This window comes from Bos taurus, chromosome 20 (assembly GCF_002263795.3).
Source record: "Bos taurus isolate L1 Dominette 01449 registration number 42190680 breed Hereford chromosome 20, ARS-UCD2.0, whole genome shotgun sequence".
Lineage (NCBI taxonomy): Eukaryota > Metazoa > Chordata > Mammalia > Artiodactyla > Bovidae > Bos > Bos taurus.
This window is the reverse complement of record NC_037347.1, coordinates 19,043,126-19,067,529: the sequence shown is the minus strand read 5'-3', so window position 1 is coordinate 19,067,529 and position 24,404 is coordinate 19,043,126. Positions and strand designations below refer to the sequence as shown.

The window sequence follows — 24,404 nt, the reverse complement described above, 5'->3', positions numbered from 1 at the left end:
GTTCGTTGAATTTCCTGTGTTGGTTATTAAGCAAAGTTACTATTCAGTCCAAGAACAGGCATACTTCTGGGTGCATGCTCATTTGTTTTTAAAAACCCTACTGGGCACTATACTTCCTTCTCCATTATTCCTGCATCGCTCACCCTTAAAAGCTGGATGGTAATTAATCCTATAGAAAGAATTAACGATGGCCTTGGGCCATCACCAAGAATCACTGGTCATAACACAAAAGCATTCCGTACTAAGAAACGTGTTTGCATTTATGGTTTTTCTAACGCGTTCAAATGAATGTTCCTACGTCATAACTACATCTGTTTGGATGCCTTTTCCCCCCTTGGGTAAATGAACAAAGGGGCCTGTTCTTAGAGCTTGCCTGATGGAAATTAACGGTCTACTTTCCTCCTTGCCTTGTGTAGCTTTCTTTGAGTTGCTGTTTCCTCATGCTTTCTTTCATAAACTAGTAGAAATCTAAAAATTATCACTAATTTGGTACCTTAAGAACACTAAGTGAATAACAATCTCCATCAAAAATAAAACAAAAAATTAAAGGAGGAGAGAGATTAGAGACATACTCCAGGGTAGAAAACTCATGGAAGTGATGACGCACTGATTAAGTGTTCACATTTTTCATCAAGTACGTGAACTTGCAGAATGTGATTGATTGATGTACCCTGTAATGTAAATTCAATTTACCCTTTTGGACTTGCCTGGGAAGTTTGCTATTCAAGACATAAATTTCTTCAGTTTCAACTTTTTATATTTTATGCATGCTTCTAAAAATCAGGGTGTCCGATATCTTGCCAGTGGGCATATACAAATGAATGGTAAGGTATATAAACCGGCTGAAAGAGAATTCCCATCAAATGTCAACCAGGCCACTGAGACAAACAAGTCTTCATTTGTTAATAAGCTGTGTACAATCAGAGAACTGAAAGTCAACCAAGGGTTTCTCACGAGTCTGATCATGAAAGCACAGTATTAAAATCCAAAAGAAAACAGCAAAAAGTTGTGGGTACACAGTTTTAGAAAATAAATGAAAACAAAATGTACTTACACTTTTGCTCCGGGAAAGCAAATCACAGGTATTTCTTTTCATGGTGGTGCTTTAAGTAATTTAAACAGGCAATAGTTGTTTCCAATGTCACTGCTCTCACTGCAACAATTATCCACTCAAAAGCCAATTGGCATTCTGAAGAGAAAGGCAAGGAAATGTTTAATCAAGTATATGAGTTACACATGCACTTTGAAATGCTGTCTTAGAGTGGGACAGTAATTCTTCAATTATTCATCAAAACAGGCTAAAATGGTGCTGTGTCTAAGCCGTAAAAGTACACACAAGCAACATTTCCAAAACAGCTTTTGTTAAATGTAAGTTAGAGATTTCAGGCACCATCTGTTTTTCATTAAATATTTAAGTCTACATTTCTAGTGGCTGAAAAAAAAAAAAAAGGTATGGTAGTCACAACCTAAAGTCACACGTATGAAATGAAGATGCATACTGACTTGGGTATGTCCAGATTCTGGCTGGTATAGCTAGGACTCCTCAGTTTTCCAGCTAGGGATCGCTAAAGTTGCTTTGTTCACTGCTGGAATCTTACCCACATCTGAAAGCCCTCTGACCACGGCATCATGGCCTCTTGTTTCACTAGCAACAATCTGCAGTACATGGAAGACATCCCAGTGGCTCTTCAGTGAATTAGTGACCTCTCTACCCATTTAGTTCAAAGAGGTTCCAAGGAATGCTTGAGAGAAATTGTTAACCTAGTCAAGCAGCAACTATTATCTTAAGAATATTCTACAGCAGCTGCCACAAGAAAGACATGATAGCCACATTGCCTATTCTTCACTTCCACTAAGAAGATGATTCTGTGTTTTGAGCTTTGAAGAAAGAGCAAAGAGGATAGTTAAATGTGCTGTGTCCCATTTCTGACATTCAGCTATATCTGGACATAGATTAGAAGCTCATAGGGTATATTGGCATGTAGGCTGAAGTGCCTTTTGGGAAAGAAGCTCGCCTAAGCGAAAGAGGATGAGGCAGACAGTCCTGACCAAACCACAAGAACTCTGACATTGTAGGTATAGACTGATTCTAACCACAGCATGTAATTCTATCGCTTAGATTTGTTCTAAGCTTCTCAGAAGACTTATGTCTGAGGGTGAATGAAAAGAGTAGCAGTGAACAAGGTCTGAAGGAGTTCGTTTTGCTCAAATGACTGAAAAATATCAAAGGGCGGTGTAGTGTGAATTATACATTCAAAAAAATAATCAAAACAAAAAAACTATATGTACTTTTTAAAAAAACATATAAAACTAAAGGAGAGAGGACTCCAGGGTACACAGTCTATGTGGGCCTCTGGGGGGGAGGCCAGCTCGCAGCAGCAGGAGAACCCTGCCAACCCCACCCTGTCCAAGCAGTGGACAGGTTCCTTCACTTGACAACCCACAGTATTGCTCTCTCAAGGCTCAAAGATTTGTTGGGACACATGTGAGTCACACCTCAAAATTTATGAAAATAAAAGGGAGATGTTTTTAAGGAGGCCAGAGACCCCACAACAGTACATTGGAGCCAGACTCAGAGAAATAGCATTTATTATTGCTCAGAATATACCTAGATACAACTTGGGGACCCAAAAGGCACCAAGGGAAAAAAGTCTTTTTCTGGGGTTGATTAAAATGCTTGCCTGAGATTAGAGGAAAAAAAAAAAAGTACAATCAAATGTGAGTGGTTGGAATAAATATGGTCACTTTGAATGTGAATGGATTTTTTTTAAGGGAGTTGGGGTTAGAAGGTGGAACAGACCCACACATGCTAAGTTCTCAGCTACTATACCTCTGGGAATTTAGTCACTTTCAATGCTTAGTTATAATGAGAAACATTTCCTCAGTTCTCAGAAAATGTGAAATTATGTTATTCACCTAGATCAATTTAAGAAGTGAAGATAAATAATATAAACTGTGAACTAAATATTTCATACATAGGGAGGGAAAAAATCAGTAAAATTCTTTGGGAGGCTTACACACTGTATCAGAGAAAAACTCATTCGAAATATTGAATTATTCATTCAGTGTTTAGTGAAAACCCTTAAGGGTAACCATGGAATAGTTGCCCCAGTGGACTAGTGACTCAGTGGTTTTAAATTAACTAATCAGTCAAATTTTTAAAAAAAGAATTTGATCTGATAAGGCTTGCTGAATTAATCAGGTTTTTAGCAAATTTGCCTTGACATATTTAAAGACCATCATTAAGAGATACTTTCCCTTAGGAATTTAGAACCTGTAGAAATCTGAATAGGCTTTCCACAATTAATAGGATTTAATTGAAAACTGACAGTAGATCCGATGACCTTTCTCAGTCTGCATATCTAAAGGAGGCAATATGGCCTTGTAAAAGAGTATGAACCTTGACACCAAATAGGTTAGAATTCACCTCTCCAGTGGAATTCTGTGCAGCTTGAGATAAGTTACTTAACCTCTCTGAGCTTTTTTCAGATCTGAAAAAGGGCTATAATAATATTCGTTTGGGTTTGAGTTTAAATGAACTAATGTGTATAGTGTCTAGGAGACAATGTTAGGCTCTCAACACCACCACCATCATCATCCATCATTACTAACTTTTTTCCTCTTAATATCAAATAGCAAGCAACCACAACATTTTTCCCTTAAAAGTCTAAAATCCTTCAATTAAAGAGTCTTAGGCAAATATACTATCAATTAAGCAGTAATGAATAACATACCAGTTCGGGTCCCAGGTAAACAGAACACAATTTTACTAAGATCATTTAAGGAGGGTTACGTAAAGAGACCGTTTTAAAAGATGTGAATAGGACAGAGAAGTCCGTAAAGTATGGTGAAGTAGCCAGAGCTAGCTGTAATGGAGTTTTTACCACCCCACGCTAAAGGGACAAGGAGAGGGATGGGTCAGTATTCCCAGACAATTAGCTGTCAGAGAATGGGTTGCCTTGAGAAGGAAGGTTATTGTCTGGGACATAGCTAGCCTCAGGTGACTCTGAAGGGCAAGAGATGAGGGAATAAATTTGATTACACTCTCCTCTACCCTTCTGATCCTGCTGGGACTTCCCACCAGCCAAGTGCAAGGAAGCCAGAGGGCAGAGAAAGCTGCTGCCTACATCTCATTGGCCAGCCTCCTGCCAGGCAAAGTGATTCCTAGGGTGGGGCAGGGAGGAGGATGTAGCTGAGGGGACAGGAAAGCTGTTCCACACAAATCTGATCTGCAGTCTATGAAGAAGATGGCACTTTTCTGCCATCTCATCTCAGCAGAAGAAAAACATCTATCGTTTATCTTTAATCCTTTCAACAACTCTTGAGGTAGATATTGTTATTAATCCCCATCACAAAGAAGATGAAAAAAATCAGCTTCAAGAAGTAGGTTGCCAAGGAAATAGCAGCAGAATCAGGATTCAAACCTGATTTGTCCAACTCCAAAGTCCAATTTTTTGTCTATCCTAATATATTGCTTTGCTGCCAAAATCATGGATCAATGCATTTCTTTAAAAATTGAAGTATAATTGATTTGGAGAAGGAAATGGCAACCCACTCCAGTATTCTTGCCTGGAGAATCCCATGGACAGAGGAACCTGGTGGGCTACAGTCCATGGGGTCGCAAAGAGTCAGACAAAACTGAGCACACAGCACGTAGTTGATTGGCTCAGATGGGAAAGAATCTGCCTGCAATGCAGGAGACCTGGGTTTGATCCCTAGGTGGGGAAGATCCCCTGGAGAAGGGAATGGCAATCTTCTCAAGCATTCTTGCCTGGAGAATTCCATGGACAGAGGAGCCTGGCAGTCCATGGGGTCACAGTCAGACACGACTGAGTCACTAACATGTCTACTTTCTCTATAGTTGATTTACAATGTTATATTAACTTCAGGTATACAGCAAAGTGATTCTGTTATAATACAGACAGACAGACAGGTAGATAGAGATGTATGTGTTCTTTTTTAGATTTTTTTTTCCATTATAGGCTATTACAAGATACTGAATATAGTTCCCTGTGCTATAATTAGGCTCCTGCTGTTTATCTATTTTATATATAATAGTGTGTATCTGTTAATCCCAAACTCCTAACTTATCCCTCTCCCCCTGCTTTCCCCTTTGATAGCCATAAGTTTGTTTTCTATGTCTATGGGTCTATTTCTGTTTTCTAAATATATGATATCACTTAGATGTAGAATCTAAAAAATGACACAAATGAAGCAATGCGTTTTAATTTCCAACAAGTGGTAACCTCTGCAAGCATCAAAACTGAGCCCAAACCAAAAAATGTTTGATAAAAATAAATCTCCTCTCAGCAAGGCAGTTATCTTAGCTCCTACAAATTCCTCCCTCAGCAAAGACAATGCAGTGAGGCAGCAGAAAGGCTTTCTCCCTCCAGGTGCAGTAAAACACCAATCAGGTTGGGGGAGACACACAGGCGATTTCATCACTAGAGGAGTTTTCACATAAAAGTTAATTAGGGAGAAGGAAGACTCAGCTCCAGCAGAAAACACACTTTAGGAAATAAAAATGAAGAGAGTAGCTAAGTCAGATAGTGGGTGTCGGCACATTCAGAGATGGAATCTGAGCTGGAGCACCAGGATAAATTTGGCTGCTTTGATGCAAGGAAAGGGAGTTAAGACAAGTTCTTTCCTGGAGACTGAGAATTTACAGAGTGGAAACACCTCACCTGTGAGCCTTCTCACCTAGGTGTCGAAAGAAATAGGTTCCACTTGTCTCAGTGTCATATATATGAGCTAGACAGTGTTAGGAAAATCCCTTACCTTTTTATTTCCACAACCCACCTTATCAGGTTGCCTGGGGTGAATTTGATAATATCTGAGAAAGTTTTCTGGAAACTATAAAGTTCCCTGCAAATGTCAATCAATTCTATTCATTTAAACAACAAATGTGCCAATGCATTCCAAATATGAGTGGAAAGGGGTTCTAACTATTCGCAAATATTAGAGAGGCTATTAAAAGTATTTTATATGTTTCAGAGGAATTTTTTACATTCTTCATTTACCTCCCTTGGAATTAACATTTTTTTTCTTCTGCATGATAGTAAATATGTTTTGATTGCTGAATTATAAAGCTGCTGAAATGCATTAATTTAAAATATGTATTTATTGAGCGTCTCATGTGTGTGGCTCACAGGTTAAAACGTCTGCCTGCAATGCAGGAGACCCGGGCTCGATCCCTGGGTCAGGAAGATCCCCTGGAGAAGGAAATGGCAACCCACTCCAATGTCTTGCCTGGACAATCCCATGGAGGGAGGAGCCTGATAAGCTACAGTCCACGGGGTCGCAAAGAGTCGGACACGACTGAGCTACTTCACTTTCACTTTTTCATATGTGCTAATCAGTTCAGTCAGTCAGTTCAGTCACTCAGTCGTGTCTGACTCTTTGCGACCCCATGAATCGCAGCACGCCAGGCTTCCCCATCCATCATCAACTCCCAGAGTTTACTCAAACTCATGTCCATCGAGTCGGTGATGCCATTCAGCCATCCCATCCTCTGTCGTCCCTTTCTCCTCCTGCCCCCAATCCTTCCCAGCATCAGGGTCTTCTTTTCCAAAGAATCAACTCTTCGCATGAGGTGGCCAAAATATTGGAGTTTCAGCTTTAGCATCATTCCTTCCTAAGAACACCCAGGACTGATCTTCTTTAGAACGGACTGGTTGGATCTCCTTGCAGTCCAAGGGACTCTCAAGAGTCTTCTCCAACACCACAGTTCAAAAGCATCAATTCTTTGGCGCTCAGCTTTCTTCACAGTCCAACTCTCATATCCATACATGACCACTGGAAAAACCATAGCCTTGACTAGATGGACCTTTGTTGGCAAAGTAATGTCTCTGCTTTTTAATATGCTGTCTAGGTTGGTCATAACTTTTCTTCCAAGGAGTAAGCGTCTTTTAATTTCATGGCTGCAATCACCACCTGCAGTGATTTTGGAGCCCCCAAAAATAAAGTCAGCCACTGTTTCCACTGTTTCCCCATCTATTTGCCATGAAGTGATGGGACCGGATGCCATGATCTTCGTTTTCTGAATGTTGAGCTTTAAGCCAACTTTTTCACTCTCCTCTTTTATTGTCATCAAGAGGCTCTTTAGTTCCTCTTCACTTTCTGCCATAAGAGTGGTGTTATCTGCATATCTGAGGTTATTGATATTTCTCCCGGCAATCTTGATTCTAGCTTGTGTTTCTTCCAGTCCAGCGTTTCTCATGATGTACTCTGCATAGAAGTTAAATAAACAGGGTGACAATATACAGCCTTGACGAACTCCTTTTCCTATTTGGAACCAGTCTGTTGTTCCATGTCCAGTTCTAACTGTTGCTTCCTGACTTGCATATAGGTTTCTCAGGCAGCATGTCAGGTGGTTTGGTATTCTCATCTCTTTCAGAATTTTCCACAGTTTATTGTGATCCACACAGTCAAAGGCTGTGGCATAGTCAATAAAGCAGAAATAGTTGTTTTTGTGGAACTTTCTTGCTTTTTTGATGATCCAGCGGATGTTGGCAATTTGATCTCTGGTTCCTCTGCCTTTTCTAAAACCAGCCTGAACATTTGGAAGTTCACGGTTTGTGTATTGCTGAAGCCTGGCTTGGAGAATTTTGCTAGGCAGTGTACTAATTTCTCAGATGTCCACCAAATTTTCCAGATTCAGGGAGAAAGGATTCTGAGGATACAGTTGCCTATGAATGACCAAGGAATCTGTGTCTCCAATGTAATGTCTTCTCCACCTCATCAAGATAGATTTGTGTAGGGCGGCAGAAAGTAGACATAAAAGTGAAACCAGGATAGGTACCCTCTTTTCTTTATTAGATTCTAATCTAAAAGGAAAATACTAGAAATGGCACATATAAAAAAGTTTATCACTATAAAAGATCATCAAATGAACTGCAATAGAAACAAACTCAATTTATCAAAGAGCATGCACCAAAATATGTACAGGCAAGAAATCAGGAGGCAGCAATGCAAGAACTAAATGCTAAATCAGTTAAAAGAAAAGAAGCTCATCAGGGTATAAAAATCAGATTTTTCATGACAGTGTGAGTTGTCACCATAGCTCACAAGTACCTGCTAATTGGCACTTCCCACACATATGGTGGATAAATTAGACATCTGCCTCAGTGTTCTTCTGCTAAGTCTGTAGTAGAGACAAAGGAACAAAGTAAACTTCTACTTTCCAAAGTTGTGAATTAAGACAAAGGATACCTTCTTGGTTCAGATTTAAACGTTACCATACTGGTTTCTTATTTATACCTCCTTTTTTTCTAGGGTAGCCTGTGAAGGCTGTCTGTTATCTGAGTGCCTGCTAGAAGCTGTAGAATCTGAAATCTAGAAAGAGTTCACAGTGTAATGAGGAAACTGAGGTATAAGAGTGAACTTGATCTGCCTAAGATCATAGAGCTACCTCCCTGGACAAGGCAGAAGTTAGACTGAGGCCTCTGCACTGTGTCCAGGGTTCTGCCCAGCTGAGGAATCTGGCTTGGGCTGGGGTTCTCTTAAAACTCACTCTATACGCCAACCCACTGGCCCCTCTCAGCGTGCCCAGCAAAGCTCCACAATTTGGTTCTTGCTGGAGTCAGAGCAATTTACTTATCACACAAGGATGGCCTGTATTACGAGGTCATAACTCCTGCTCTGGAGGGTGGGTCCCTTCAGTTACCTCTGCATGAACCTCTCCATTGAACCAGAGGAGCCAGGCGGTGTGTAATTCACATCTTTAATCTGACCTTGTCCCATACTCTATTCACAAAATGAACCATTGACCCTCATCTGATCCGTCTAATCATTCTAACACCTGAGCCACGTGGATTTCTATCTGCTATCCCTACATATACATCCTCAGGATTCTTCTGTTCACCAACTTTCTAAATCCTTCTATTTTTCAAAATCCAGCAAAAGGTTTTCCTTCTAATGACAATTTGCCCTGCAGCACCATGTCACGTAATTTTCTGCTTTCTCTGAATACTGACAATAAGGTCTTCATTGCACCACAAAATAATACACTCTTTCATTTCTTTCACTAATTGCTTTATAGGTTTAGTTTTTCCTCTCTCAACTGGGGGTTGAATAAAGTATATTTTAATGCCTTTTCTGCACTGAAAGTTATATGTTTATAAAATACAAATTCTAAAAGTTGAGAGTAATTCATTATTATTCCTTTTGCCCTTTTTATAATGTTGAACATAGTGTTGAATATTCAGCAACTGCTTAACAAAATATATTTTTAAAATAAAAGTATAAACGCATAAGAAAAACATGAGCATTTTAATTAATAACCAGTGTAAATTGGAAATAAAAATGTATCAAAATGTGGAAAATATTCAATCTCAGTATTTAACGAAGAGATGAAAATTAAAATCTCAAGGTTTTTGCTTATCTTGCTTACAAATGAGCTAATTTAAGTTTTTTAAAAATAAAATATTTGATGATATACATAATAAAATATGCAATTCATATAGTGCTTATTGGTTTCAAAGTGATATAAGTTTTTGGAAAGGAATTTGATAATAAAGTACCAAAATCTATAATGGTGTTGTATATTTTGACATAGCAATTCAGGAATAATATGAAATATGGAAAGTACTTTATATGCAAAAGCATTCTCAACAATGCTAATTACAATGACAAAAATTTGGAAACAATTTAGATGTTCAATAATAATGGAATAGCTAAAGAAAATATGGGAAACCTCATGACGTACTATGCAGTTAAAAATAGATTTTCACAAGAGATTTTAATTACATGAGGAAATTCCCCTGCTATAATGTTAAATGAAAAGAGCAAGATTAAAGTTGTATATACAGTACGATCCTCTCTCATACCCCAAGCTCTCTGAGCCATCATAACTGAGCTTTCAAATTTATGCATTTGAAAGCATGCCAGATGACTCTACTCAGAAGATCCACAAGCATCTCAAACACAACATGTCCGTGTATGAACTCAACCTTTTTTCTTTCTTTACTCCCAAATATGTTTCTTCTTGCATCCTCTTCCTCTCAGTTAATGGCACCACCATCCACCCAGCCACAGCAGCCAAAATCCTGAGCCTCTCCCACTCCTTCTCACCCACGCTCAATCAGTGGTTGTGTCCTGCCAAGCACTTGGCAAAAATTTCACAGTCCTATCCTCTCTTTGCATGTTTCCCACCACTACTCTGAAAACTCTTTCAGAGTTTTACCTGCACCATGTCAGTTACCTTGTAATATGCTTTCTTGTCATCATCATTACCTGCTCATCCCTCCATGCATCATATTTCACTCGTTGGTTATACTGAGCCGCCTGTGGTTCCCCACGTACTCCATGCTGTTTCCCACCTCTGTGTCCTTGTGTTCTGGTTTTTTTTTTTCTTTTCCTCTTCCCTCTATATCCATTTCCTTCTTTCTTTACTTGACTACTCCTGTTTCAAGACTCAGTTGAAATGTCATCTCCTCCTGGAAGAGTTTCCTGATTCTCTCTATTTCTAGCCCCACCCCCACTGCCAACTTGGACCCAGGCCTCTCCCTTCCACTTTCCATGTCTTCTGAACGCCCCAAATGCATATTTGCCAAATTATACTGCAATGATCTGTGTCTCACTGACACTGCCATTCTGAACTCTATGAACCTTGAACTCTATGAACTCTATGAAACCTAAAAACATTTTGTGCTTGTATATGTGATCACCACATAACATACACTCATATTTTTTTTCACTGAATTCTGCCAAATTGAACTGCTTCCCTTGACTAGAATTATGAGAAGGAAAGCACATTTTGTCTCTACACTAAAAAACACTTTCCTGTGTACTTTATCCAAATCCAAATCCATCATTCTATTGCCTTCTTTTCCCCAAAACAATAACAGCAGTCTCTCCTCTCCATTCACCAGACATTGGCTAGACACTTGTGGTATGCAATCAACTGTGCTATGGTCTAGGGATGCAAAGATAAATGTGATAAAAAATCACTCTCCACAAGAAGCTCACAGACTAGAGGGGGAGAGAGACAAATAGCACAACACAATACGTGCTCTGACAGAGGCTCAGAATAGCTGGTGTGGGACCCAGAGGAGGCAGAAAGTGATTCATCTGCCTCATGGCTTCAAAGTCTGTTTCCAGTTATTCTGCTCTTATGAACACTCTAAGTTATTCAAATACCACTTCATATACTGATGTTTTTCCCCAAGTAGAGAGAAAGGAATGTGGAAGTCAGGCCAAGCAGTTGCTTTCATCTCTTTGCAAGTCTGGTTAGACCTTTCTCCCAGCAGAAGAGGCAGCTCTGGGACTCTATACCCAGGACATGTTCTATAAATGTCCCTCAAATGATTTATAGATAATCACACTCATGTAAGAGAACAGAAGCCACTTTTGATTTCAGCACAAATTTACTGTAAAATAATTGATGTTTTGCAAAATGAAAGGACACCATTTGGCTCCTAAGGTAGCTCAATGCTTCACTTCCAAGGGTACAGAAATGCCAAAATACCTATTCTTTCAATACTTCTCTTGACAGGTATTTCAAAATAGTTCAACTGAGTTGCTTGGCAGCAGATAAATGACCTCTTTCTAGGATTCCACGGCTGCAGCCTTTCCATGGCTGCTCCCTAAAATACCACACTTCACCCTAAATCCAAGGCCAGGGACTTTCCAATTCATTTCTCACAAATGTAGGGTCTGTTAGTGAGAATACCACCTAATTTCCTTTTAGCTTCCTGCTGCAGTAGGAAAGTTACAACAGAAAGAAGCTTCTTTTCAACAACTTTTCTAACTATACCCCTCCCATTGCCTCATTATGGTGCCCTTCCAGACCCGGGCGGTGGGAGGTGACTAGAGCGGTTTTGTCGTGTGAATCACAGGACAGCATCGTGCATAGTCTGCTGGCCTGAGGCCAGGAGGGAAGGAGCCTCTGGGACATGTCATTCTCAGCTAAATTATAACAGATCCATTGAGAGCCTCAAGACAAAACCCCCTGAGTCTTCATGAGGGAAAACAAAATGACTGCAAGACATCTTCGCAAAATCTCTGGTTTAAGCAGCTCACTACCTACAAAAGAAGGTGGAGTTCACTGGAGCACTGAGGCCTTTTGCTTTTTCAATATTTTCCTGCCCCATATCAGGGTAAAGTAAAAGTCTACCATTTGAGTACTTTTAAACTTGAGAAGCATTTGAATGGCATTGTCATGGAAGGCTATGGGATGAATGCACAGACTATAATATACAAATCATGCATTCCAAATCATAGTCAGTACTTTCTATCATGAGATCAGCTCAACTCTAAAATATGAACAATTCTATCTCTCTAGTTAAAACAAGAAACACATTATGTAGATGATGGATGGATGGATTGATGGATGGATGGACAGAAAGACACATGAAAGAGAGATAGAGAGCTGGGAGAGGGAGAACAGACTATCCACATCATAGATTGTGAATTCTATTATGTATAGCTTTCCAAATAGGAGCTTTAGAAATAGAACTCACATCTCTAAGTTTTAATGAGCCAGACACTACCAGTATGCTTCTCTCATAGCTCAGTTGGTAAAGAATCTGCCTGCAATGCAGGAGACCTGGGTTCGATTCCTGGGTCAGGAAGATCCCCTGGAGAAGCAAATGGCAATCCACTTCAGTATTCTGGCCTGGAAAATCCCACGGACAGAGGAGCCTGGCAGGCTACAGTCCGTGGGGTTGCAAGAGTTGGACACAACTTAGCGACTAAACCACCATCACCAGACACTATCAGAAGTTTCTTTTAAAACCAACACACCACTTTGTTCCTTAGTTGTTTTCATTCACTTAGCTATGAATCCTACCTTTTATTTTCCTGCAAAAGCTACACCGTGAACAATTCCCCTAAGACAAATTTGGTCAGTTTAGTTCAGTTGTTCAGTTGTGTCCGACTTATGTGACCCCATGGACTGCAGCACACCAGGCTTCCCTGTCCATGACCAACTCCCAGAGCTCACTCAAACTCATGTGCATCGAGTCAGCGATGCCATCCAACCAACTCATCCTCTGTCGTCCCCTTCTCAGCCTGCCTTCAATCTTTCCCAGCATCAAGGTCCTTTCCAATGAGTTAGTTCTTCGCATCAGGTAGCCAAAGTATTGGAGTTTCAGCTTCAGCATCAGTTCTTCCAATGAATATTCAAGACTGATTTCCTTTAGAATTGACTGGTTTGATCTCCTTGCAGTCCAAGGGACTATCAAGAGTCTTCTCCAACACCACAGTTTAAAAGCATCAATTCTTTGGTGTTCAGCTTTCTTTATAGTCCAATTCTCACATCCATACATGACTAATGGAAAAACCATAGCTTTGACTAGACGGAATTTTGTCAGCAAAGTAAGGTCTCTGATTTTTAATATGGTGTCCAGGTTGGTCATAGTTTTGCTTCCAAGGAGCAAGCGTCTTTTAAACTTTATGGCTGCAGTCACCATCTGCAGTGATTTTGGAGCCCAAGAAAATAGATTCTGTCACTGTTTCTATTGTTTCTCCATTTATTTGCCATGGAGTGATGGGACTGGATCCCATGATTTTAGTCTTTTGAATGTTGTGTTTTAAGCCAGCTTTTTCACTCTCCTCTTTCACTTTCATCAAGAGGCTTTTTAGTTTCTCTTCTCTTCTGCCATAAGGGTGATGTCATCTATGTATCTGAGGTTACTGATATTTCTCCCAGCAATCTTGATTCCAGCTTGTGCTTCATCCAGCCCGGCATTTCACATGATATACTCCGCATATAAGTTAAATAAGCAGGGTGACAAAATACAGCCTTGATGTATTCCTTTACCAATTTGGAACCATGTCCGTGTCCAGGTCTGTTATTTCTTGACCTGAATACAGATTTCTCAGGAGGCAGGTAAGGTGGTCTCGTATTAGCATCTCTTGAAGAATTTTCCACAGTTTGTTTTGCTCTACACAGTCAAAGGCTTTGGCATAATCAATAAAGCAAAAATAGATGTTTTTCTATCATTCTCTTGCTTTTTCTATGATCCAACAGATGTTGGCAATTTGATCTCTGGTTTCTCCACCTTTTCTAAATCCCACTTGAACATCTGAAGTTCATAGTTCATGTACTGTTGAAGCCTGGCTTGGAGAATTTTCAGCATTACATTGCTAGCGTGTGAGATTAGTGTAATTGTGGGATAAGTTTGAACATTCTTTAACATTACCCTTCTTTGGGATTGGAATGAAAACTGACCTTTTCCAGTCCTGTGGCTACTGCTGAGTTTTCCAAATTTGCCAGCATATTGAGTGGAACACTTTCACAGCATTTTCTTTTAGGATTTGAAATAGCCCAACTGGAATTCCATCACCTCCACTAGCTTTGTTCATAGTGATGCTTCCTAAGGCTCACTTCACTTCACATTCCAGGATGTCTGACTCTAGGTGAGTGATCACACCACCATGGTTACCTGGATTATCAACATCTTTCTTGTATAGTTCTTCTGTGTATTCTTGCACCTTTTCTTCATATCATCTGCTTCTGTTAGGTACATACAATTTCTGTCCTTTATTGTGCCCATTTTTGCATGAAATGTTCCCTTGGTATCTCTAATTTTCTTGAAGAGATCTCTAGTCTTTCCCATTCTATTGTTTTCCTCTATTCGTTGCACTGATCACCGAAGAAGGCTTTCTTATCTCCCCTTGCTATTCTTTGAAACTCTGTATTCAAATGGGTATATCTTTTCTTTTCTCCTTTGCATTTAGCTTCTCTTCTTTTCTCAACTATTTGTAAAGGCCTCCTCAGACAAGCATTTTGCCTTTTTCTATTTCTTTTTCTTGGGAATTGTCTTGATCACTGCCTTCTGTACAATGTCATGAACCTCCATCCATAGTTCTTCAGGCACTCTGCCTATCAATCTAATCCCTTAAATCCATTTTCACTTCCACTGTATAATCCTAAGGGATTTGATTTAGGTAATACATGAATGGTCTAGTGGTTTCCCCTCCTTTCTTCAATTTAAGTCTGAATTTGGCAATAAGGAGTTCATGATCTGAACCACAGTCAACTCCCAGTCTTGTTTTTGCTGACTGTATAGAGCTTCTCCATCTTTGTTTGCAAAGAATTAATCAATCTGATTTCAGTATTGACCATCTGGTGATGACCATATGTAGTCCTCTCTTGTATTTGTGGAAGAAGGTGTTTGCTATGACCAGCGTATTCTCTAGGCAAAACTCTATTAGCCTTTGCCCTGCTTCATTTTGTACTCTAAGGCAAAATTTGCCTGTTACTCCAGATATCTCTTGACTTCCTACTTTTGCATTCCAGTCGCCTATGATGAAAAGGACAACTTTTTTGGGTATTAGTTCTAGAAGGTCTTGCAGGTCTTCATAGAACCATTCAATTTCAGCTTCTTCAGCATTACTGGTTAGGGCATAGACTTGGATTACTTGTGATATTGAATGAATAGAGATCATCCTGTCATTTTTGAGATTGTACCCAAGTACTGAGTTTTGGACTGTTTTGTTGACTATGATGGCTACTCCATTTCTTCTAAGAGATTCTTGCCCACAGTAAGAGATATAATGGTCATCTGAATTAAATTCATCCATTCCAGTCCATTTTAGTTCACTGATTCCTGAAATGTCTATGTTCACTCTTGCCATCACCTGTTTGACCAATTCCAATTTGCCTTGATTCATGGACCTAACATTCCAGGTTCCTATGCAATATTGTTCTTTACAGCATGGGACTTTACTTCCATCACTAGTCACACCCACAACTGGGCATTGTTTTCACTTTGGCTCTGTCTCTTCATTCTTTCTGGAGTTAGTTCTCCACTATGCTCCAGTAGCATATTGGGCACCTACCGACCTGGGGAGTTCATCTTTCAGGGTCATATATTCCTGCTTTTTCATACTGTTCATCTGTTCATGGGGTTCTCAAGGCAAGAATACTGCAGTGGTTTGCCATTTCCTTCTCCAGTGGACCACTCAGAACTCTCCACCATGTTCTTCCCAACCCAGGGATCGAACCTAGGTCTCCTGCATTGCAGGTAGATTCTTTATCAGCTGAGCATCAAGGGAAGCCCAAGAATCCTGGAGTGGGTAGCCTATCCCTTCTCCAGCAGATCTGCCCAACCCAGGAACTGAATCAGGGTCTCCTGCATTGCAAGTAGATTCTTTACCAGCTGAACCACAGGGGAAGCCCTAAGACAAATTACAACTGAATTATTTTAAGACTTAGTAATACTATTGGTTTAGATTATAGGGGATACAATTAGAATTTAAAGAAAATAAAATAAAATAAAAAGAGACTGGGGCAGTTGGCAGAGCATCACACAGATTTGACTGAAAGCAGTTATATGAAAGCTTTCTAATGAGGCTTCAATAAAAACAACTTTTATCCTAGCACCCTGTAATTCAGTATTCTCAAGCTATCATTTCTTCTTGATTATCAATTGCTATCCAAGGACTCACTACCTGCAGATTTTATAAACAAAAGAAAAACAAGAAACAAAATGAAAAAGTTTGATGTTAACTAAAATAAACATAAGGAATAAACAAGGAAATCAACATAAATAAGAAATCAATGACTAGGAGTAAAAAACCAAACCAATAGGTTCTCTGGCTCTTACAAAGTGACAACCCATTATCATCTTCGAGGGAATGAGCCCACTACGGTGGGGTCACTAACATGCAGACAGTGAAAACTGTATGCTTCTCAACTCCACTTCTCAATGTTAGCTGGAGCCAAGGAACAAACAAATATTTAATCAACAATAAAGAGTAGTGTTTTTTAATGTTGAAATGAAAAGAAGCTAGACAATAAATTTGGAATTTTTCTCTCCAAAAGTTTCTCTGTTCTATCATTTTATTGTGGGCATTAAAGGTTATAAACAACAAAGTTAAGATCTATTAAGGCAGAGATGATAATACTTTTCTGCCAAGAGAGTCATTTTCAACATTTTATGTCTCTTTCATATTCAGGATTATTTGTAGGAGATAGAATCAAATCAACCCTTGAGTAGAGTGCCAATTTTTTTTCAAGCAATTTTCATTCTTATGAAGAGAACTTTAGCTCACTTCATTTCAAAAGAAGGAATTTTAAGATATTACTGAAAGAAAAAAAAATTTACATTAGAAAACAAAAAGGCAACTTACTGAAAGGGAGAATATATCTGCAAATGATACATCTGATAAGGGGCTAATATCCAAAATACATAAGAAGCTTATACAACTCAATATCAAAAAACACACAACCTGGTTAAAAAATGGGAAGCGGATCTGAATAGACATTTTTCCAAAGAAGACATACAGTTGGTCAACAGGCATGTGAAAAGATGTTCAACATCACTAATTATCAGAGAAATGAAAATCAAAACCACCATTAGATATCACCTCCTACCTGTTAGAACAGCTGTTATCAAAGAGACAATAAATAACAGTGTTGATGAGGATATGGAGAAATGGGAACCCTCCTGCACTGTTGGTGGGAATGAAAACTGGCACAGCCACTTGGAAAACAATATGGAGATTCCTCAAAAAATTAAAAATAAAACTAGCATATGATCCAGCAACTGTATTCCTGGGTATATATGCAAAAAAACACGAATTTGAAGAGAGACATGCACTCCAATGTTCACAGCAGCATTATTTACAATAGACAAGATATGGAAGCAACCTAAGTGTCCATCAACAGATAAATGAATAAAAAAGATGTGCCACGTACACACACACACACACACATACACACACAGGAGTATTCCTCAGTCATAAAAAAGAATAAAACTTTGCCATTTACAACAACTCTGATAGACCTGTAGGGTATGCTTAGTGAAATAAGTCAAAGACAAACACTATATGGTTCCATTCACATGCAGAATTCATATGCAAAATGTAAAACAAATGAATATAACAAAACAGAGTCACAAATACAGAGAACAAACTAGTAGTCACCAGCTGGGAGAGGGAAGAAGTGAGGGGCAAGATAGGAGAAGCAGATTAAGAGGTACAGACCATTAGGTATAAATGAAATAAGATACAAGGATGTAATATACAGCACAGGCAATATAGGCAATATTTTATAAAAAACTTTATATGGAGTATAATCTATAAAAATGTTGAATTACTGTGTTGTACCTGAAATTTATATATTATAGATCAACTATATACATCAATTTTTAAAATCTAAATAAAATAGATGTTTATTCAGAGATGACAAGGAAAAGAGCAAAACAAATCAGTGCAACAGTAAGAATTTTGGAATTAGTCATACTTGGATGCAAATTATGTTTTGGTCATTTCCTAATATTGTGGCCTTGAAGACTATTTAACCCATTGGGATATTAAGTTCATGGTTAATATAAATATAACTGCTGAAACCCACACTGCAGGGATAGAGTGTAGATTAAATGAGGGGCTGATAGGTCAGCACATACCAAACACTATACCTGGATCAGAGGAGGTGTTCCTTCAGCGTTAGCTTCATTTTAATTTGTTTGTCCTTTACACTGAGGAAGAAAGCACCATTTTTTTAAAGGAGGCTCACACTTTACTGATGTTGTAAAACTGTTTCATTAAAAATGGACTCTGTCCAGGATTATTATTCTGCAGTCACACTGAGAGGAGCTCATTCTTACACTCAAGAGCAGCACAAGATTTAATCTCTAGTTTCTAAGCTCTTCCATGGCCTTCTGCAGGGTCAAACGAGCATTTCAAGCCTTATATCCAGGGCTTTGAAATTTTCTGCTGTTTACTTCTTTAAGTACTCATCAATGAGTTTCAAAATGAACCCTATCACTTTTATCGACAAGAAGTTAATTGCAAGCACCCACTCTCAACTGTTAGCAGCTTCCAAGTGTTTCACAAATTTGAAAGCCTCTGAGTATAGAGAAAGGACAAGCAGAGAAGCCTGAAGCAGGGAAGAAAATGCCCCTCAGTTCACCATGATCCCCACGATTACCCAATAGTTTGCTCAGAACTTGGTTGCTGTAATTGGAGCCTGTGCTGAATCGTCACTATTCATGTGGTACCCATCTGGCACCTGAAATTAGATTCTGTTCCCTCTGCATTCATAATGGTGATAAAGGATGGAGCTACATAACAGAAAAAACTTGTAAAGATTATTTTGCTAATAGATGAATTTCTTAGCCAAGAAAAAGGAAAATGGCTGTTTCTTTTCTAAGGATGTGGTTTATTGGCTCAATTTTCTTAAAGGGCAATGATATTTGGGAAGCTGGAGTTTTATCTTTAAAAATCTCTCTAGGTCACTGAAGGAGTAATGTAAGCCAAAGTGTATAAACTGCAGAATAAAACCAAATTTAATGTCTGATAGCTAAGTAACCAAGGAAAAGAAACTTGGAGTTAAAAGGCTCTTCAAGTTTCCAGCTTATAATCTCATACCATGGCTTATCACACCATATTTCACTGTACCATAATAGAGATATTGTAATTAACCATCCTATTCTTAAATATTACTAGGAACTCAAGAGCCCTTAAGCCACTACATTAGACTTTTTTTTTTTTTTTTTTTTTTGCCACTTCTTGAAGCCTGCAAGATCTTAGTTCCCAGGCCAGGGATTGAACCGAGGCCCTCAGCAGTGAAAGCACTGAGTCCTAACCACTGGATGACCAGGGAAGTCCCTAGATAGAATTTTTAAGAAACTTTTTTTGCGGTGGTGGGGCTGGGGGGAAGGGGGCTGTGGAGAGGAACTGGTTTATCACTTATGTGCTGTACTTAGTCACGTCTGACTCTTTGCCACCCATGGACTATAGCCTGCGAGGCTCCTCTGCCCAAGGGATTCTCCAGGCAAGAACACTGGAGTGGGTTGCCATGCCCTCCTCCAGGGGATCTTCCCAACTCAGGGATCGAACCCAGGTCTCCCACATTGCAGGTAGATTCTTTACCATCTGAGCCACCAGGGAAGCCCAAGAATACTGGAGTGGGTAGCCTCACCCATCTCCTGGGGATGTTCCTGACCCAGGAATCAAACCAGGGTCTCCTGCATTGCAGACAGATTCTTTACCAGCTGAGCTACTAGGGAAGCCCTTATCACTTATATTTAATATTACTCACTATTACAATATTTCAGATCCTTAAAAACTTAATTATTATTATTAACTATAAAATAAGTATTATTGGCTATTCAGCTATTCAGATCAAACTACCCTGGCTCTTCTACTTACTGTATGACTTTGGGCAAGTTACCTGTCCTCTGTGTATCTCTGTTTCTCTGTTTGTAAACTAGAACTATGATATCTTGCTTCAAACCATTATTGGAAGGAATATAGAATGCACAGAGGTAAAGTGCTGAAAACAGTGACAACACACAGTAAACTCTCACTAAGGTACATCATCCTCATATTTATTACTCTTAGGAAACTATGATTTGTTTACAGTGAATGTACAATAAATGTGATAGGGACCATTGTTTTGAAAATAATAATCTTGTTTTTGTATTCACTCTGTATCGTGTTGCTCTGTAGTTACCTGTTCATTGAATCCATAATTTTAGTCTCAAATAGCTAATGTCTTGCTTGATGAAGGCCGGAGACATTCCCACTGATGTCAGAAGCAGGTGGACACTCACTGTTAATATATTTAGTTAACAATATCTTTAAAGTGCTAATTAGTGAGTCTAATAGAAGAGAGCATAAATATTGGCAAAAAGGGAGGCAAATCTCTAATTATGTGAAAATCATAGAAGTCTTTATTTGAAAGACTCCCTCCAAAATAAACTTGTTAAAAAAGAAACTAAAAAAAAAAAATGCTTAGTAAGTGTGTTAGTTGTGTGTTAACTGCTCAGTGGGCTGTAGCCCACCAGGCTTGTCTGTCCATGGAATTCTCCAGGCAAGAATAGTGGAGTGAATTGCCATTCCCTTCTCCAGAGGATCATCCTGAACCACGGATCGAACTTGGGTCTCTTGCATTGCAGGTGGATTCTTTGCCATCTGAGCCAGCAGGGAAGCCAGCTAGTAAGGTGGGTTGGCTACTAACCAGTGTTTTCCTATATACCAACAACTAGAAGTATAATACTGCAAAACAAAAACAGCCTATGAAACTGGACACTATGATTTTAGGGATTTTGTTTGCATGTTCATTTACAAAGGTACAGGGGATATGTGGAGGAAAAATATATAAAACTTTCTTTTTTTAATAACTTTTTTGTTTTGTAGTGAGATATAGCTGATTACAAACAATGTTGTGATAGCTTCGGGTGAACAGTGACGGGACTCAGCCACACATACACGTGCACCCCTTCTCTCCCGAACTCCCTCCCATCCAGGCTGCCACAGAACTCGGCCATAGCCGAGTCCCATGCACTAAACAGTAGGTCCATGCTGGTTATCCAGCTCAAATACGGCAGTGTGAAGGACATAAAAGAAGACACAGCTAACAAACGGAACGTTTCTGAAGAAAGAACGTGCAGTTCCAATCATGTGCAGTTCTAACCTGAATTATTTATCTGTTTGTTTACATTTAAATGCTTGTTACAGAAAGTTTCACAAAAACACAAAGGCAGAGAAAACACGATCATGAACCTCAGGTACTCATCATGCAGCTAGACAGTATGAGTGAGTTTCCATTCTTGCTTCATCCATCCTAACACACGTTCTGCACTATACTTTCCTGCTTGCACAATTTACGACATCATATAAATAAACATGTAAATATACGTTGAAAATGTGGTTGAAATTCCCTAGGAAAATTTCTGAAAAATAATAATAACAAAGGAATTTTTATAATAATCAAAATAATTTATCCTGGTACCAGAGTAAAAGAAAGACCAATGGGAATGAAAATAAAAACATATACAACTGTATATCATACACATATTTGATATTTGATAAAGGTAACATTTTTCTTTATCCCCAGTGTTTAAAGCATAGGTTACTCTATCATTGGGTTGGGACAACTTGATAATCATTTAGATATAAAATGTCTTCATCTCAGGCCAGAAAATATTCCAGATGAATTTAAGACTTAAATGAGAAAGATAAAGCCATGAAAGTAGTGAAATTGAACATTTGTAAACATTTTATTTAAGGGTAGAGGAGGTCTTTTGACATATCATATGTACTAGACTTTATGTACTTTCTTAAGTGCATAAATTAGGAATAAAATGATGTAACTAATTTTGAAAAAAAATACATATGTAAAAATTTTTTAAATAGATAACATAGACTAGGAGAAATCACAGTGCATTTTATAGATAAAGTTACAACATGAAGAACTCTTAGAAATCCAAAAGTAAGCCAGAAGGAAAAACACCAATACAGTATACTAACGCATATATATGGAATTTAGAAAGATGATAACAATAACCCTGTGTACGAGACAGCAAAAGAGACGCTGATGTATGGAACAGTCTTATGGACTCTGTGGGAGAGGGAGAGGGTGGGAAGATTTGGGAGAATGGCATTGAAACATGTAAAATATCATGTATGAAACGAGATGCCAGTCCAGGTTCAATGCACGATACTGGATGCTTGGGGCTAGTGCACTGGGATGACCCAGAGGGATGGTATGGGGAGGGAGGAGGGAGGAGGGTTCAGGATGGGGAGCACATGTATACCTGTGATGGATTCATTTTGATATTTGGCAAAACTAATACAATTATGTAAAGTTTAAAAATAAAAAAATAAAAAAAAAGAAATCCATAGGAAAAATAACTGCTCAGTAGAAAGACAGACAAAGAGCATGAAAAGGCAAATTCACAAGAAGATAAACTTTTAAAGTAACATGGAAAAAAATCAACTTCACTAACAAGCACAGAGTAAATAGATAAAATAAGAGATGCTCTAGTTTGTCCATTAGATGGTACATTAAAATAAAAAATAACACAGAATGTTGGAGCACTCATTTACTGCTGGTGGGAATATAATCAGTACAATATTTCTAGACAGATTTTTGGCAAATATATCAAAAGCCTGGTAAACACACATACCCTTTGAATCAGCATGAGACAAGGATACAGAGATGTATATGCAAAAATAATGATCAAAGTATTGCTTGTAATAGGAAAAAATGTGAACAAAGTAAATATTGAACTACAAAGGATTATCACAGTTAATATTTCTATAAATAGCAAAGGACTATTTTGAAGCTATTAGAAATAATGATGTAGATGTATATATAAAGATGTTCATGATAAAACTACCAAGTGAAAAGCACAGCTTACTAATTGTATTTATAGTATTTCTATGTCAGTAAGCAACTCCAGGAGATAGTGAAAGACAAGGAAGCCTGGTGTACTGAAGTTCATAGGGTTGCAAAGAGATGGACACGACTTAGTGACTAAACAACAATAAATTTCTGTGCTATGCCTGTACATACACAGAAAATAATCTGGAAAGACAGATATCAAAGTATAACAGTGTTTAGGTCTAGAATTATGGGAGATTTTCACCTTTTGTTTCTGTGCATAATGTGATCTAATTATTCTGCAGTGAACATGTACTATTTGTCTTATAAAATTAAGTAATACAAAAGTACATATGGTTATAGCACTAAATATAGTTTGCAGCTAGATCAAAATGGTTGGTCACAATGATCATGGAATTCCTTCGTCAAAATTGGGTGGATGCTTCTAAAAAGAGAGGTAAAGCAGGTTTTCCATGACTTGACAGGAGACGGGATATTTCAGATTGTGAACATATATGCTTTGGCTGCTGTGAAATATGAAGCAGCTTTGAAATTCAAGTATAATCATGGAAACTCAAACTCACAGTCATTACAGTAGTTCTCTTGAATACTAACAAGTAAATGAAAGAAAGTAGTATTGAAAATAATACATGATAACATGTTTATGTGAAGTGAAAGTCACTCAGTCGTGTCCAACTCTTTGAGACCCCATGAACTATACAGTCCATGGAATTTTCCAGGCCAAAATACTGGAGTTGGGGAGCCTTTCCGGAAACTTCTCCAGGGGATCTTCCCACATTGCAGGTGGATTCTTTACCAATTAAGCTTTCAGGGAAGCCTCAACACATTTATATAAAAGCACAATTTTTTAATTTGTCAATCATCATTCCTAAAGTGAGCATTAGTTTACACATTTCTGATACAAAGTTTCATGAATTGAATTAACTGTATATGAAATCACTTGCCAAGAAATTTCTGTAAATTCAAAGAAAAGAACAACCAGTAGAGAAAAGCCAAAGCAATTTGTTTAACCCAAGTGGGCAGAAAGCCTCCAGGTGCCATATGCGCTCCCCACAGCCTTCAAGAACCTTGATCAGCCAGAGCCTGGTTCAGCTCTGTACCCAGGAACAATCCTGTTTCCAATTAAGAAGAATTTAAAGAGCTTTGTATTCATGGGCAGTGAGAGAGAGAGAGAGAGAGAAAACACATTTGAGTGGCAAGTTCTTGCCAGACACGATGTTATTAGTTTATATCCATTACTCCACTTTCAGAATCTGTGGAATAGGTGGCATTTCCTATTACATTTCTTAGTAAATGTAAATAGTAAATGCAATTCCTATTA

At 38.6% G+C, this 24,404-nt stretch overlaps 1 protein-coding gene across 7 annotated transcripts in view; it reads right to left on the bottom strand.

Annotated features, from left to right (window-relative positions):
• PDE4D (phosphodiesterase 4D) overlaps window positions 1–24,404 on the bottom strand; it is a 1,605,399-nt gene that overhangs the window by 1,250,240 nt on the left and 330,755 nt on the right. For all 7 annotated transcript variants that reach the window (XM_059878811.1, XM_059878808.1, XM_003587511.5 and 4 more), the window contains one exon: window positions 1,055–1,189. In XM_059878811.1, coding sequence (XP_059734794.1) covers window positions 1,055–1,096 — 42 coding nt within the window. In that variant the 5' untranslated portion in view covers window positions 1,097–1,189. The remainder of the gene's footprint in view (window positions 1–1,054; window positions 1,190–24,404) is intronic.